General features: G+C 39.4%; 1 protein-coding gene across 2 annotated transcripts in view; it reads right to left on the bottom strand.

Moving 5' to 3' along the window:
• Nucleotides 1-18416, bottom strand: part of LOC136845727 (uncharacterized) — a 288481-nt gene that overhangs the window by 204036 nt on the left and 66029 nt on the right. For both annotated transcript variants that reach the window (XM_067115930.1, XM_067115931.1), the window contains exon 5: nt 6744-6810. In XM_067115930.1, the coding sequence (XP_066972031.1) occupies nt 6744-6810 (67 nt within the window). The remainder of the gene's footprint in view (nt 1-6743; nt 6811-18416) is intronic.

Below are 18416 nucleotides of genomic sequence, written 5' to 3' on the forward strand. Positions count from 1 at the left end.
CCAAAACCTTCCATTTTCTAGCATCCTACCCTGAACATTCATCACAGGTTCAGTCAATTGAACACTCTTGTTTCCTACATCCTACACACATACTGTAGAGTGAGAGTCATACTTTTCTCTAGTATGTCTTGTATTGCAGCCTTTGCTGCAATAAAGTAAGCTAGTAGCGATAGTCAGACATGCTAAATCTAACAAGTCAACAACAGTAGTATTAATCAAAGTCAAATTGAGGAAAAACATCCTAAATTGAGAAATAATGGTGTCGCTAAGCGAACCTAGCATAAATATAAAACCATAGGCTACCAATGCTTCACCAAAAGAAGAATCTCAAATGGAAAAGCATCAAAAACCAAAATTTAAGCTGACTGCTCACAACTGAACTACAGTCGAGAGCTGGCAGAAAACAATTGAGCCCCCTGTTGAAGTTGTTCCTCTTACCCCAAAAGTGAGCAGGGTCTAGTCACCTACACTGACACTAGCGCTACCACGAATTTCAACACTTTTAAGCTGCTGGTGAGTGAAACTGTAAGCAATGTAATTACTTGGTAAGTTACATATACAAAAATAAAATTTATATTCAAGCAACAACCAAAACTTAGTATTCTTTCTTGCATCCAAAGTACAGTAATTCCTTGTAATACTGCATGATTTAAAAGAATACATACTTAATATAGAAAATGGGTATTCATCACAAAATGAGTTAAATTGGGAAGATAGAAACAAATAGGGATATTATAAGAGTATGGACAAATATTCTCGTGATTGTAAGAAGAATACATGGTACTTAGCCCTCTAACGCCGAGCCTCTATTTACAAAAGTGTCTGTCGTATGCCGGCGGCATTCGGGAGTTAGCGCCGAAGCGGAAAAAAAGTTTTTTAAACAAATCACAGCACACTTAGTTTTTAACATTGAGTTCATTTTTGGCTCCTTTTTTTGTCGTTGCCTGAAGTTTAGTATGCAACCATCAGAAATGAAAAAAAATATCATTATCATATATAAATATTGAAACATATGACAGCGATAAAAAAATTACAATAATTGTATACAAATCGCTGCTGAGCAAAACGTTAAAGCTAGCAAGTTATTTTTTCTTTGTATTGTACACTAAATTGCAATGATTTTGGTATATAATAAATTGTAAAACGATCAAAGCAACACAGAGAAAATATTATCACAAAATGATGCATGAATTCGTAACGCGCGGACGTAAAAAAGTTTTTTTCAAAAATTCACAAATCGAAATATGTGCTAGAGACTTCCCGTTTGTTGCAAAATGAAGGTATTTGATTGAATATTACTAGACTGTAAGTGTTTTAGCTTACAATTGCAGTTTTCGACCATTTCGGTTGAGTTAAAGTTGACCGAAAGTAGAATTTTTTCTATTTATCGTGATTTATATGAAAATATTTCAAAACTGATAAAAGCTACAACCATGAGTTATTTTTTGTTGTATTCTACATGAAGTTGCGCACATTTCCATATATAAAACTTTATGTAACAACTAAAATAAAATGGTGCAAACATTACGACAAAGTGATGAAAGAATTTCTGAGATGTTCGGCCGAGTTACCGCGCGGATGTAAGGAAAAAGTTTTTTTAAAAAATTCACCATAAATCGAAATATTGTGCTAGAGACTTCCAGTTTGTTGCAAAATGAAGGTACATGATTGAATATTACTAGAATGTAAGAGTTTTAGCTTACAATTGCGTTTTTCGATCATTTCAGTCGAGTTAAAGTTGACCGAAGGTTGAAATTTTGGCACTTATCATGATTTATATGAAAATATTTCCAAACTGATAAAAGCTACAACCATGAGTTATTTTTTGTTGTATTCTACATGAAATTGTGCACATTTTCATATATAAAACTTTATGTAACGACTAATATAAAATGGTGCAAACATTACGACAAAGGGACGAAAGAATTTCTGAGATGTTCGGAAGAGTTACCGCGTGCGGACGTAAGGAAAAAGTTTTTTTTTTTTTAAATTAACCATACATCAAAATATTGTGCTAGAGACTTCCAGTTTGTTGCAAAATGAAGTTACATGATTGAATATTACTAGAATGTAAGAGTTTTAGATTACAATTGCGTTTTTCGACCATTTCAGTTAAGTTAAAGTTGACCGAAGGTTGAAATTTTGGCACTTATCGTGATTTATATGGAAATAATTCAAAACTGATAAAAGCTACAACCATGAGTTATTTTCTGTTGTATTCTACATGAAATTGCGCACATTTTCATATATAAAACTTTATGTAACAACTAATATAAAACGGTGCAAACATTACGACAAAGTGACAAAAGAATTTCTGAGATGTTCAGCAGAGTTACCGCGCGCAGACGCAAGAGAAAAGTTTTTCAAAAATTCACCATAAATTGAAATATTGTGCTAGAGACTTCCAATTTGTTGCAAAATGAAGGTACATGACTGAATATTACTAGAATGTAAGAGTTTTAGCTTACAATTGCATTTTTCTACCATTTCAGTCGAGTTAAAGTTGACAGAAGGTTGAAATTTTGGCACTTATCATGATTTATATGGAAATATTTCAAAACTGATAGAAGCTACAACCACGAGTTATTTTCTGTTGTATTCTACATGAAATTGCGCACATTTTCATATGTAAAACTTTATGTAATGACTAATATAAAACAGTGCAAACATTACGACAAAATAACGAAAGAATTTCTGAAATTCTCAGCCGAGTTACCGGGCGGACGTAAGGAAAAAGTTTTTTTCAAAAATTCACCATAAATCGAAATATTGTGCTAGAGACTTCCAATTTGTTATAAAATGAAGGTAAATGATTGAATATTACTAGAATGTAAGAGTTTTAGCTTACAATTGCGTTTTTACCATTTCGGTCGAGTCAAAGTTGACCGAAGGTTGAAATTTTTTGTAGTCGACGTATGGTGCGTCCACTCGCACCAACAGACAATTTTAGTCGACGTACGATACGTCCAGTCGGCGTTTAAGGGTTAATCAGGAGAATACTTGGGATAATCAAGGACAGGGTTAAAAGAATAGATTCTTCTTCTTCTTTATGTTATGTTCTTTGCAAAAATTCTTACTAGCAGAACAGGCACCCAGAGAAAAATTTGAACTTATGAGTGGCAAAGGGGAGTGCTCTGAACACAATTTTAACTTGTGACCCTATCTGTTTGTATCTCTGATGGTTCGTTAGTAGGATCGTGTCTGTACAATTTTTTCCGTTTAAATAAGAGCAAAGAAGAGGTGCATTATACGAGAAATATATATAAAAACTATATGCACTATGAGAATTGAAAAGAGAAAACAAATTGAAACTAAGGGCAAGTCTCTCCACTGGAGAAATATCACAAATATCAATCACCTAGAGGAAACCAAGCAAGGAGCACATTTCTTTCCATATGATTACTTTTTAATTTTCAAGGGATGTTTCTTAGATGAAGAAATGCTTTTACTGCAAAAACCATCTTTCAACCTACCAAAGTTACATAGTTATTACAAAAAAAGAAATACTTTTTTGTTGGTTTTCTCAAAGCTTACACTTCAAAATAGTAAACAATCAAAATGAAGAAGACTGAACAAAATTCACTGAAACTTTCTTAGCATGTAGTATAACTATATATCTTTGGTCTCATATAAGGAAAAGAGCTTTTGACAGCAAATATTTTTTACATATATTATTTATGAAAACTTATATGTGTTTTCAATGTAAAATTTATAAAGTTAGAGGTCAACTTTTGTGATTTCCTTAAAGAGGTATTCTCAGTGTTAGTTGTTCAATGAGTGGTAAAAATTTTAAGTAAATTGTTGTTACTATGGACTGTACAAAAATTACTTACAGTAGTTTCATTTTTAAAAACATCAGCTATGTCGTTGACTGATGGCTATATATATGCACTTAAAAATTTTTAACAAGTTAGTTGCTTCTTTAGGCAATGAGTTTGAATATGACAGCTATATTTACACTTACACTTTGTGATGAAGGAATTTTAATGAAATGGCATTTTATTTGGTTTTTCCCATGGAGACAATGTCTGTTCCCTTACTCTGGCGTCTTAGCAAAGAATGAGAATCCTTCAAAGGCATGGCCTCGTTCCTTTACTATAAAAAGCTTAATGGACATCTTAGGTCCAGAGGAAGAGGAGAGAAGCCTGTGTCCAGTAAGAGCATTTAGATATTACATCAAGAGGACAGAGAAGATTAGAAGCCCAGCAAGGAATCTTTGGTGATCGGTTAAGAACCCTTCCAGACCCGTCTACAAATGCTCTATCTTTTTTCGTACGAGACCTGATTCTGGAAGCACACTGTCAAATCAGAGAAGATATCCTACTTGTGCTAAAAGTTAGAGCCCACGACCTGAGAGCAGTTGCTACATCAGTGGCTTTTAAGCATAATCTTCCCCTTGCTTCGATCTTACAAACTACATTCTGGAAAACTAAATCAGTTTTTGTTATGCCTTATTTGCAAGACGTGGAGACAACTTATGAAGACTGCAGTACACTAGGATCATTGTCCGTGGCTGACGTAGTGTTCGGGAAGGGAGCGTAGGAAGCAACATTTCTGTTGTTCTGTCTCTTCGCCTTGGCACAAGGGTGTTGAGTTCGTGGGGAGCCTGGAGGGTACAAGGTACCTAGAGTGCCCACCAGTTTTTCCTGTGTAGGGCAGTGATTTTTTTATATATATGCTTTTAATGTGTAGTGTAGGTGACTATATTCTCTGGTTTTGTGTTTTCTTATTGTACTGCACTCTGGGCAGGGGCATTTACTTGTTGGCTTTGTTAATGATCAGATGTCTCCTCTGTTGCAAAGTTTACATCATACTTCGTTAGCGATCGGAGTACTCCTCCACTTAAAGTTCCTCACTTTCAGTAGAGGTGATCCTGGCTATGCTGCCATGCTGCTACTCGGTTGATAAGAACACCAATCAGAAGTAGTATCTACCTGCGCAGCTCTCTCACCAGGTAAGGAACAAAAAGTACTGTTTCAATGCTAAGCCAATTTACTCTGTTCTCATTTCATTAACATTATTACAGTAATGTTCTGGGTACAAGATGTCCATGAATCTCCCCCTCCTGTCAATGTGGGTTCAGCTAAGTAATTACAGTACTGGGTAAGTTACTTATAAAAAAATGACATTTTTATGATAAAATAGTTTTATATATACTTATCCAGTAATTATAGGATGGAGCCTGCCCTCCTCCTCTTACATGGGCATTAGAGCATAAACAAATTTGAAGCTCTTGGGGGGGTTGTTCCTCTCTGACCCCAAAAGTGGGTGGGGTTAGTCAACTACATGAAAAAACTATCGCTACCATGATTTTCAAAACTGAAGCTGCCATCGAGTTAGAAACTTAGCCAAGTTATAACTGTACTGGATAAGGATACAAGCAGTCCCCAGTTATTGGCGGGGGTTCCATTCCCGACAGCATGATGATAACCGAAAATCGCTGATAACCGAAAACTGGCGATAATAGCGTCGATCCCTGGTTATCGGCACCGATAACCGGGGATCGGCGCATATCTGTGCTGAAAATCCAGCTATCGTCGTCACTAGACAAGAACTGTAAAACTGGGTCGCCAATAACCGGGGACTGCCTGTATATAAAACTTTATCATAAGAATGTCATTTTACAGTACAGAAATTTTCAACCTCTTCTAAGGCATGCCCTTCCACCACAATACAGACAGTCTCCGGTTACTGGCATCTGTCTAGTGACAACAGTAACTGGATTTTTGCACTGATATGCGCCGATCTCCAGTTATCGGCACCAATCCCTGGTTATCAGTGCTGATCCCAACTTACCGATAACCAGGGACTGCCTTATAGTGCTCTTATTCCCTCTTTATTTGTTTTTTTGTATAAATTTAAGGCATCAAAAATTTCTTTTCCTTTCTCCCTTTATATCCTGTAACCCTAAGCATCTATTGTGACAAACCAGCACATCTGATGAATAATGAATTCTGCCATACACTTCTGCAGCATCCACAAAGCCACTAACTTATCTGCATCTTTCCTCTCCTTTCTTTCCATTCTTCTTTATTTAAGAATTTGAACTACCTCTTCTTCTAATTCAGTGCAAGCTTGGTCATCCACATATATTTCCCATGGGCCTCCTTTTTTATAATCTTTCATGGCTTCCTCTATTACAGTGAAATATAATTTGAGTGCTGAACTTTGATAGTCTGACTGATTTATGAAAGTTTAGTCTGATGGCTTGTCACTGGAACCATTTGGTTATTCAGTACTACTGATTCTCTTAAATGTTTTCTGATACACTTGCCACTGTCTTCATTCTAGGTTGTTACGGTACAAAAACATTGTGTCCTTGATAAATCTTCTAAGTACCATCCGCTTTGGTAAAGTCAACCTAATTGTTTTTCATACTGCAGTATTTGTCAAATACCTTCAAAATTTCCAGAAACGTGGCATAGGCTCTTCTTTTCCATTGTACTTCTCCTGTAGCTGTCTTATTGAAAACACTGCTTCTGTTGGTGATTTCTCTGGCATGAAACCTAACTGAAAGCTGCTGATTTTAGAAATTTTTCACAGCTTTCTTACCATACCTTTTCCAATATCTTCCAAGTTTAACCAACCTTATTCCCCAATAATTACATTTTCAAATAAATTTCCATTATCCATGAAAACAATTTCCATAAAAAAACAAAACATTATTCTGACCCTTCAAACAGGATTTAAGATATCAATACATTTACAAATTCTAAGGAAATTGTTCCTTCCAAAAAACTTACCTTCTTTCCCATTTTCAAGCAGTCCTTAGGAGTAAACTTCTTCTGTCCAACTGGCTCTCCAGTGTCACTGGAATTATTACATAATTAGCATCTTCACAAAATTACAAATTTTTTCATCAATACCTTTCCTTTGAGATAATTTCTTTTAATGCATAATTAATTTTTCATTAATTTTTTATTTTTCAAAATTCAATGATGGTTTTGGTCTTAAGAGATGAATAACTTTTTTGTAGTATGTTTACAAATGAAAAACAACAGGATTTATAAACAGGGTGAGATGATCCACCTCCATACATATCTAAAAAATAAGAGTATGGATTTTCTTGTACCAAGGAGTGTGAAAATTTAATTTGCAATATATTCTTTATTGTTACAGAATTTATAATTGTTACTGCATAGAAATTGTAAGTAAAAATAAGAAAAAAAGAGGAAAAACAGTCATAATTCTCTGATTACAACTGGTTTAGTGATAAATTTTCCTGTTTGAACTGGATCTACTTTAGGGGTAAATGCCTAATCCATTCCTCAATACAAACCAAACTTCATCCAAATGCTACTCAACAACAAATTTATTTCTATTTTCAACAGACATTATTAAATTCTCAAGAAATAAAACTTCCATGATGATAAATAATGCCATCAGAATCTCAAATGGCTAGACATCTAGGTCAGAAGAAACACTAAGAAAAAAAAACCATCAGCACACACTTGTTTCAATGAGCCACTGCCCTTTAAAATAAAAAAGAATTATACATCATGGGAGAAATGAACCAGTGAAAAAGAGTACAACAGTAGAAATATTCAACACATTCTTAACTACCAGCAAATGTGGAGCTTTCCTTACTCATTATACACTAATCTTCTACATGTTATTGCACAACAGGCTCTATACAGCATTCAAAATTATGTAACTATGACAGCATTAAAAATATAATAAATGAGGACTAATTTGTTTCACCATAATCATAACAATTTTTATTCAAATTTTCCCTCAACAGAGTGAGATGTGAAACAAGCTCTTTTCACTTTTGTCTGAAAAATTTCTGCATGAATATGACACTCTTATAATAAAAGAAAGTTTTATACATACTTACCAAGTAATTACATAGCCTATGTTCCTAACTTGCATGGCAGCTAAAAATTTGAAATTCACAGTAGCATTCGATTGTTTTAGTATATATGACTAGGTGCCACTCTCTACTGGGAGTGGAAGGGTATAACACCTCTGAATAGTGTCAGTCCGTTTATGCCCTCAATGTCCGTGAGAGGGGAAGAGAGAGGGGCTCTGATTCAGTAATTACTTGGTAAGTATATATAAAACTTTATTTCATTATAAAAATGTCATTTTCATATATGTAACTTACCAAGTAATTACATAGCTGAATCCCATATTGACAGTAGGAGGGATGCATGGACATATGTAATCTTAAAAACTTTCAGTAGAAGGATGAATATGAGAAAATATTTTATTAGCATTGGTTAAATAACTTGTTGTACCCTTGCCTGTTAAGACAACTGCTGCAGACTGATAATGCCTCTGGTTGCTGCTCATCTTAACTACAATGGTGCAGCAGTGAAGCTGTGGAGTGCCCCTATATCAGTGGGAAGCACTGCAGCAAAGGAGTATTCCAAATGCCAAAAAGCATCAATGGAGGTTATGCAGCTCATGGAGTAGTCCAATGGCTAACATAATCATACAAGAGTGCCCTTGCCCTGGGTGCAGTACCATAAAGGCATACAACCAGAAAGCTTTGTCACCTACACTCTGTATTCATTAAAACCACTACCCAACTGTAAAAAATGGACTGGTGGGTACTCTAGGCACATAGTGACCCCAGGCTCCCCAAGAACTCAACAGCCTAATCAAGGCAAAAAGAGGTATGATAGGCGCGGACTCATATGCTTCCTCCCCTAACACCATGCCAGCTACAGACAACGGACCCAGGGTACTGCAATTCTATTATGGTAGTACCTTAGTGCCCTGACAGGACAAAGAGTCCTCTTTTCCTCTTCTGGTCCAAGAGTTTCCATCAAATTCTTGATGGTGAAGGAACAAGGCCAAGGCTTGGAGGGGGTCTCGTTCTTGGCCAGGAAGTCTAACGCAGAAGAGCAGACCGTATCTCCTTGTGAAAAGCCTACTTTTCTGTCACTGGCTGCAACACGCTGACTCTCTTAGCCATGGCTAAGCAACCAGAAAAAGTTTTCCTCATTAAGTCTCTTAAGGAAATTGTGCGAGGAGGTTCAAAAGGAGGCCCTGACAACCATTTGAGGACGGCGCCCAAATTCCATGATACTGCATTAGTCTTGGTCTCCTTGGTTGTGTCAAAAGACTTGATCAAGTCACTGATGTCCTGACTGGATCCCAGATCGAGGCCCCTGGGCCAAAACACAGAGCCTAACATTGCTCGGTACCCCTTGATCGTTGAAGAAGACAAACCTCTGTTAGTCCCCAGGAAAAGAAGGAAGTCCGCGATGTTCACTGCAAAGGTTTCAGAAGAAGAGACGTTATTTCTTCTGCACCAGCTGCGGAATACTGCCCTATTCGCTTGGTAGACTCTGGAAGGAGACTGTTGTTTACAAATAGAAATTGCTTCCACAGCTGGTTTTGAAAATCCCTTCACTCTGAGGAGTCTCCTGACAGTCTGAACCCTGTCAGAGCAAGAGCAGATAGGTTGCGATGAAACTGGTGGAAGTGCAGTTGTTTGAGAAGCTTTGGCTTCTGTGGAAGGAACCTGGGATAGTCGACTAGCAACTTGAGGAGATCCGGGAACCATTCTCTTCAAGACCAAAAGGGGGCTACCAAAGTTATCTTCGTGTCCTGATGGGATATGAATTTGTTGATGACTTCCCTCACCATGCTGAATGGTGGGAAGGCATACAGGTCTAGGAAGGACCAATTCTGGAGCATGGTGTCTGTGGCCTATGCCAGAGGGTCCGGGGCCGGAGAGCAGAACAGCAGGCGGCGATGATTCTTCGATGTTGACGAACAGGTCTATCGATGGCTGTCCCCACAACTTCCAAAGGTCGGTGCACACCTGTGGATCTAGCACCCATTCCGTGGGAAGGACCTGTTTGTGCTGACTCAGTTCATCCACTATTACGTTTAGTTTCCCTCAAATGAACCTTGTCACCAGAATGGTACGGTTCTTCTTTGCCCATAAAAGAAGGTCTTTGGTGGGCTCACGAAGGGAGAATGAGTGGGTGATTCTTTATGTAGGCCAAGGCTGAGGTGTTGTCCGACATCACTGCTACTTTCTTGCTAAAGGTCACTTCTACGAATGATTGAAGGGCCAGGTGTATTGCCTTCTATTCTCTCACAATGTGTAGGAGGTTCTCTTTTGGAGACCAGACTCCCAAGACTTCTATGTCTCCCAGAAGAGCTCCCCAACCCCGATCTGAAGCATCTGAGTACAATAAAAGGTTGGGGCTCAGTGGATGGAGAGACTTCCCTTCCAAGAGATGTTCTTCTGCAAACCACCATCTCAAGTCTTCTTTGATTTCCAGAGTGATCGGAAAGATGAACAAGTTCAGGTGGGTCTTCCTGTTCCAGTTGGCCTTCAGGAAGCACTGCAATACCCTCATATGAAGCCTCCCAATGCTTATGAACTTCTCGGTGGATGTGAGGGTTCCCAAAAGGCTCAACCAACTGTTGGCCGAGAGAGCTAGGAAGTCACGAACTGTTTGAGGGCACAATTGTTCTCTTCTGGGGGATGAAAAAACCTGAAAATTCAGTCTATCGTCATCCCCAAGTAAAGAATCACTTGAGACAGAGACAACTGCAATTTCTTCTCGTTGATGAGTAATCCCAGATCTTGGGCCACAAGAAGGATCTTCTAAAGGTCCTCCTTGCAGTGTTTCTTCGATGGAGAACATAGAAGCCAGTCATCTAGATATAGGGATGTACTGATCCCCAAGAGGTGAAGCCACTTCACAAGAGAGGCGAAAATGCGAGTGAATACAGGCAGTCCCCAGTTTACGACAGGTCCAGCTTACGACGTTCCGAGGTTACGTCACTTTTCAAACATATTCATCAGAAATTATTTCCCAGTTTACAACGCATGTTCCGGGGTTATGACGCTTACGATGCCGATCCGACAGAAGAACTATGGCTCCAACACAGCAAAATAATAAAAATTTGGAGGCTTTTTTTTTTATGAAAAATTCAATAAAAATGCAATTTACATAATTTTCAATGCACCAAAGTATTAAAAGTAAGGTTTTCTTTGGATTTTTGACGATTTTCAACAATTTTTTGGCTTACAACAATTTTCAGTTTATGATGCGGTGTAAGAAAGGAACCCCCGTCGTAAACCGGAAACTGCCTACTTGGGGACCTGTAGAGAGGCCAAGACGCTGAGCTCGAAATTGGAAGACTGTTCTGGAACACAAATCTGAGGTACTTCCGGCTGCCTTGGTGTACCGGGATATAAAAGTAGGCATCTTCCATATCGATGGTCACCATCCAATACCCCTGTTGGATGGATGAGAGAACTGACTGATTTATTTCCATCTTGAATTTTGTCCTCTGAATGAAGACATTCAGGGTACTGATGTCCAGGACAGGTCCCCATTCCCTGGATGACTTGGGGACCACAAAAAGACGGTTGTAGAACCCTGGAGTGTTGACATCTTTGACCAGCTCTACAGCTCTTTTAATGAGAGCCAACATCTCTTCTGCAAGTGCCAAAAACCTCTTGGAGCTTACCGAGTAGGCTGTCAATGCGATGGGCGTGGATACTAAGGGAGGGTTCTCCCTGAATGGGGTAGAGTACCCCTCTTTGAGTGCTATCGAGACCCAGTGGTCTACTCTCTGGCTTCCCGTTTCTCCCAAGAGTGTAGGAGTCCTGCGCCTACTGGCACATGGGACTGGATTCTCATTTATAAGACGAAGGCTTCGAGGGAGCCTTTTTGGCTGTGCATGCTGCATGCAGATTGGAGCGCGGTCTAGCGTAGAATCTTGTCTTGTTGCCCTGAAAGGGCTGCTGCTGCAAAGGAGGGATTGATTTCATAGTGAAAGAAGGAAGGTCCTTGGAGCATTTGGCTGACTGGGCTAATAAATATTGCATCGACTTTTTCCAAAGCTCTGATGCTATTTCTTGGACCATGGCTTGAGGGAGAGGTGCATGTGTTCCAAAGGAGAAAAGAGATGTGCCGACTTCTGAGATGTAGTTACACCTTTGGTGGTAAAAGAGCAACAAAGTTCACATTTCTTCAGGACACCCGTCGTGAATAAAGAAGCTAGTTCCATCAAGCCATCCCTGATACCTTTATCTATGCTGGATATAATCCCCAGCCAGTCTGCAGACAAGTCCTCTGACATATCCTCGCAGTCTTTGATTTTCTTTGCCAGTGCTCCCACGGTCCAGCCCAAAAAGCTTAGGACCTCAAAAACCTTAAACATATTCTTGATGATGTGGTCAAGCTCAGTAGTCGAGAACATAACCTTAGCTGAAGCAAAGGTTGACCCCTCATTAGAGTCAATCAGACAGGAGAAGTCCACCTGGGAGGAGGCAGCGACTCCCAAGGAAGGAGCTTCTCCTGTAGCGAACACTTGGTATCTCTTTGAAGCGAGACGGGCGGGTGGAGTGCAGATGGCCGCTTTGCCTGCTCTCTATTGTCCGAGAGCCAGAAGTCCATTTCCCTCAAGGCTTTCTTGGATGAGGAAGACAAGACCATCTTGGGAAGCCTGGAGATGTCAACAGGCTGGTTCCTCATATAGTAGGCGGAGGCAGGGGAAGCCGGGGTTGCAGGTGAGAAAAAGGATGGAAAGGCAACCAAAATATACCTATGGAGGTTGGAGAAGGGCTTGGAAGGAGGAGGCCAGTCTAATATCTCTTCCTCTGAAGAAATCGGTGAAGGTGGCAAGCCAGGAGGATCCTGCGTTACTGCTTGATTTTTCTGCAAGAGGTTCATAATTTTGTCCAAACAGCACTGAATAGGATCCATCGATGAAGTATGCTGTGCAGGGCCAATGGCGGACGAAGGAATCGACGTTAGAGAGGGCGCTGGGAGCTTGGCTGGGAGCTCAGGGAGCGATACTGGAATTTTTGAGTTTGGCGCCAAGCAAGCAAAAGTTGGTGCCAGGCGCTTGGTGGGAGATGAGCAGTCGGTTGGTGCTGGGCAGTCGATGGGCGCCGCGTGTTCAGAAGCAGCTAAATACTTTGAATCTGTTGGGCGCTTCCGTGAGAAGGTTAGGCGCTTGGGCAGCAAATACTGTCAATGGGGTGAAGATCGTTCAGGGCTAGCCCAAAAACTACAGGAAGGCTGAGGACAGCACTCAGTATCTTTTGCACGCTCGCAAGGAGGCAGGGAAGCACAGTCGGGAATTGTAATGCGTCTCTTGAGAGGACGAGAGATCTCATAAAAGCGCCCTCGACGCCTCTTGTCTGAATCAGAGTCCGAAGAACTAGAAGAAAGTTTGTGCACTTCCTTGCGGATGCCTTTCCAGCGGCTGTCCACCGAGTCCTGGGAACGTTCAACAGGCTCGGTTGAGGGAGTACCTACCTGTGGGCAGACTCCACCAACCTCCCTTGGACTACCAGTATGCCACCTCCCTGGTGAATGGGAGCCTGGCAGTGACCTTGGTCTAGGAGTGCCAGCATGACGAGTAGATACCTCCTCCACTAAGACTTCATTAACACTTGCGCTTTTAACACTGGCTTGATCCATAAAAATTTTAACCAATGCCCTTAAATGTTCCATAGTAGAAACAACGAGCCCAAACTTCATATCAACACAGGCTTCTAGGCTAGCAATGGTGTTAGGCTTGGAAGCATGGGGGCTGGGTGAAGGAGTAGGTTTGATAGGTAGAGGACTGGTTAAAGGGGAAATAGGAGTAGGAGTGGGAGACAGAACAGGTAAATCAGTATTTGCCAATTTAGGAGAACATTCTCATTAGATACATTATTAGCCTTGGCTCTAAAAGCTGCTTTCCTCTTCCTGTCTTGTTCTAACTTATCTAAGTCAGATTTTAAAGTTTTCCACCTACCTTGATCCCAGTCCCTATACTCGATACATGTCGAATCAATAGAGCAAGTTTGTCCCCTACAATTAGTACATATTGTGTGGGAGTCATAAGATGCTTTTGTAGGTCTAGTTTTGTACCCTTTGTTGCAAAACTGGATACTAGAAGAGCTAGTGTTGAACATCGTCGTGAAAAGTCAAAATCATGAAATAATTTGCTAATACTGAGTCTAACGAATCCTAGGCTATTTGAAAATAGCTTACATGCTTATAAAAGTTTGGAATACGTCACCAAACAGAGAAAAAGAGCGACCATCTGGCAACCAATCATGAAACAACAGCTGCTGTGACAACTGAACTACTGTACAGTCGTTGAGCAGTAGAAACGGACTGACGCCATTCAGCAGTGTTGTACCTTCCTCTCCAAATTGAGGGTGGGACCTAGTCACCTACACTAAAACTATCGAATGCTACCATGAATTTCAAATTTTTAGCTGTCGCATGAGTTAGAAACACAGGGTATGTAATTACTTGGTAAGTTACATACATAAAACCCCATTTTTAGTTTAAATCTTCACATACACCCCTACTTCATGATTATCTGTGGCTTTCTGCTGGTCTTAATTCTGTTACTTCCATACCTCAATTTCTCTAACAAACACTGCTCTTCACCCAGTCTTATCAGGTGTACAAACCATTTCAATCTCTGAGATTTCTGCCATTTTATAACCTCTGACCACATGCACTTTTACATCACTTTTTAATTTACATATTCTAATTGAGAAGAATCTACTTACTAGCCCCGTTCAAAACAGTTGTTCAGGCATTGACTAAAATGACTATGTGCCATTCTTCATCATCCTGGTGCTTTCTAATAATCAAGCAGTTAAGCATTGGTCTATATGTCTCTAGTGGATGTTTTGTTTCATTAGCTTTCATCAATTTCCCTCTTTCACCTAGCAACAACCTCCTACTACACTGAACATTCATTTTCTGCATGAAGTGTTCATACATTAATACTGTATGCTATATTATTTTCCTTTACTTGAAATAGCATTGCATAATATCTAAATATTCACATCTGTTCAGTAATTTTGCTTCAGTCTTTGCATAGTCTGGTTTTCACCAAAATCTGGCCCATGACCATTAATGGATCTGTTACATCCTGCTTGAGGCTTGCTTCTACCTTTGAGAAAACAGCAATATGCATATGAAATAAGGATTTTGTTACATAGGTTTCCTTATGGGTCTTAAAAGTCAAATCTACAATTCAGCACTGGTCAAGCCCAAGGCTGCTGAATTGAAGAGGTTCAACCTGTACAGAATTCTGAGCACTGAGTATCTCCAAGAGGTATCCAATGCCTCCTGAATATCAAGGAACATAACTGTGGTTATTTGTTCATGTTCAAAGCCTCTAAGGATGTAGTCTCTAAATGGGCTAGTGTATCTAATAGAGGCAGTCCGCGGTTATTGGCAATCCAGTTTTATAGGGCTTGTCTAGCAACGAAAATCGGCGATTTTCGGCGCCGATTTCTGCTTATTGGCACCGATAATCAGGTACTGGCACTGATACATACCTAACAGAGGTGCTGATGTTTTAGGTTCAGCTACCTTTGGCTTCGTGCTTGGTAATCAGTTAATTACAGAACCAGCTTTGAAGATTAAAGGTTTTGCTTTAAGGAACAGAATTCTTTTGGGTCATCCTGCTTGCCGGCATACCAAAGTCTCCGTACCTACTGGGGAGGGAGGTATTACTGTTGGGGTTCCTGGTTTTTGTCCCGTATGTGGGTACTAGTGAAATGGAGGGGAATACTTTTATGGGTGATAATATGAGTGATATTGATGATAATATGGGTGATATTCATGATAATACAGAACCTGTGGTAAATAACCAGTTACAAGGTGATATTGAGCCTAAAGGCCAGGAGAATAGTTTATATAAAGGTGTTTTGTTGAATGATTGGTTCTAGAACCAGGTATGACTGGTCTGGTTAAAGTTCAGTTAAAAGGTGTAAAAATGTCTAGACAAGTGTGTATAATTGAGAGTAGTGAGAAGCTTAAAGGGGTTGTGAGTACACTTTCTGTGCATAAAATATCAAGTACAGTTATTACTTGGGTGGAATTGTTGAACTGTAATGATTCAGTTAGGAGATATCAGAAGAATACTTATGTTTTCGATTTTGAAGACTGGAATGATGAAGCTGATTCGGTTGCTCTCGTAGGGAATCAAAATGAGTTTCCTGATGCAGAAATGCAAATTAAGAGAAAGATTTTTAGGGATCATTTAGCTAATGCTGATTATAAAGAGTATATAAGGGATTTAGGTGAGGTTCTGGCAGATTTTTTGGATATAGTTGCCCTCAAAGGGGATAAGTTAGGGTTAATGAATGTGTTGGAACACAAGTGCACCTCGAGGAGGTCCCGTGACATGATACAGGCCAACAGGGTCAACACTCATGTCTACATGAGCCACCTAGATTTCCAAGACCCAAATTCTTTTCGCTCATCACGAGAACTACAGTTTACAAAACAGCCTGGTATACGCAGACACAAGTGTTCATCTCACTCCAAGATTTCTTAAACACACCAACACTGTCGCACATTCCATCAAAGACCATATGACATACATTTCAATGCCCCATAACTATATACTACTCGTTCTACAGGAGCTGTCAACATATATTGTCGAGAGTATCCTCTCATACGCCAACTCACTAGTCAATAAGTCACATGAAATAAGGAATATGCACCAAATTCATTTATTTTAGTATGATTCACTGTAGGACAATTTGCCTCTATAAACCTCTCTCTCACCACTGCCTTTGGGGGAAAACCACTTTAATCTCCTTTTGTTAATGGGACTGCCAAAATTCCTTAAATTCCAGGTGCTGACACGGTCAGAGCTAATCGTAGGCCAAGGCAGGTCAGCTGGGGGATTGAACACGTGTACTCTGCCATCTTGGATATCGAGCCATGCATGCCCGCATTGCCATGTGGTCAGAACGATCACAAGGCCACCTAGGATGTGGGGAAATGCAATTCTAGGAAGTTATAAAAGGTCTATGAAGGACATGCTCAACCTTAAATTTGCTCAGAAGCTACTCTAGGATGATGTCCTGTCCTGCTTCATTAACCTGCCCAATTCTAACACATGGCTGGCAGTAACCAGAGTATCTTTTTGCTGTGAAATTATTCAATTGCCTTCTCTCTCACTGGCCCCCATAAGATGAGGAACTTTATCTCCTGATTATCGTAAAGTACCAGATTTAAGGATTTTCATCAGCCACATCCCTATTTGTCTCCAACTATTTTTCTGTTTTTCTTTTCACTGTGCAATTTTTAACGTTAGTTTAACCAGACCACTGAGTTAATATTAACTCTCCTAGGGCTGGCCTGAAGGATTAGACAAGCTATTTAAACTATAAGAATTTAATTAAAACTAGCGACATATGTTAATCTAAGAACTAAGTTAATTAGGAATATATTATAAATTATTCTATAAATCTTATATTTAATCTATGAACTAATTAAGTTAATTAGGAATATATTATAAATTATTCTATGAATCTTATATTTTATCGTATAAATAATTAAATTTAAGGAATTTTAAAATATTAAAAAGTGAAAATTTGTCATTTTCTGACAGTATATCTTTAAAGGAATATCTTCTAAATAAAATGTCTCTTTGGATTCTATATTTTGGACATACCTTTATAATATGCTTTACTGTTATTTGTACATTACATATTTCGCACATAGGTATAGGGGCATGGGGGTTGCTCATCAGGTAACCATGTGTCAGTTTAGTGTGACCAATTCTTAGCCGTGTCAACATTACTGAAAACTTGCGGCAATTCTGATAGGATGATGGCCACGGGTCTACAGTTTCTTTTATTTCTCTTAATTTATTGTTAAGATTGCTTCCCCTCCAGTTATTTTGCCATTTCTTCTTAATCTATAGACCTACAGTGAGACCTGTATTGCTTTTATATTTGTGCTGTTTAATTTGCAACGCACTGACATGAAGTGCAACGTATTCATAAAATATTAGAGTTATTGGAATCAAGCTCAGTCTAGGCATCTTCTACACAATTCCTACAGGAGCTGTCAACATATACTGTCGAGAGTATCCTCTCATATGCCAACTCACTAGTCAATAAGTCACATGAAATAAGGAATATGCACCAAATTCATTTATTTTAGTATGATTCAATGTAGGACAATTTGCCTCTATAAACCTCTCTCTCACCACTGCCTTTGGGGGAAAGCCACTTTAATCTCCTTTTGTTAATGGGACTGCCAAAATTCCTTAAATTCCAGGTGCTGACACGGTCAGAGCTAATCGTAGGCCAAGGCAGGTCAGCTGGGGGATTGAACACGTGTACTCTGCCATCTTGGATATCGAGCCATGCACGCCTGCATTGCCATGTGGTCAGAACGATCCCAAGGCCACCTAGGATGAGGGGAAATGCAATTCTAGGAAGTTATAAAAGGTCTATGAAGGACATGCTCAACCTTAAATCTGCTCAGAAGCTACTCTAGGATGATGTCCTGTCCCGCTCCATTAACCTGCCCAATTATAACACGTGGCTGGCAGTAACCAGAGTATCTTTTTTCTGTGAAATTATTCAATTGCCCTCTCTCTCACTGGCCCCCATAAGATGAGGAACTTTATCTCCTGATTATCGTAAAGTACCAGATTTAAGGTTT

Source organism: Macrobrachium rosenbergii, chromosome 14, assembly GCF_040412425.1.
Source record: "Macrobrachium rosenbergii isolate ZJJX-2024 chromosome 14, ASM4041242v1, whole genome shotgun sequence".
NCBI lineage: Eukaryota > Metazoa > Arthropoda > Malacostraca > Decapoda > Palaemonidae > Macrobrachium > Macrobrachium rosenbergii.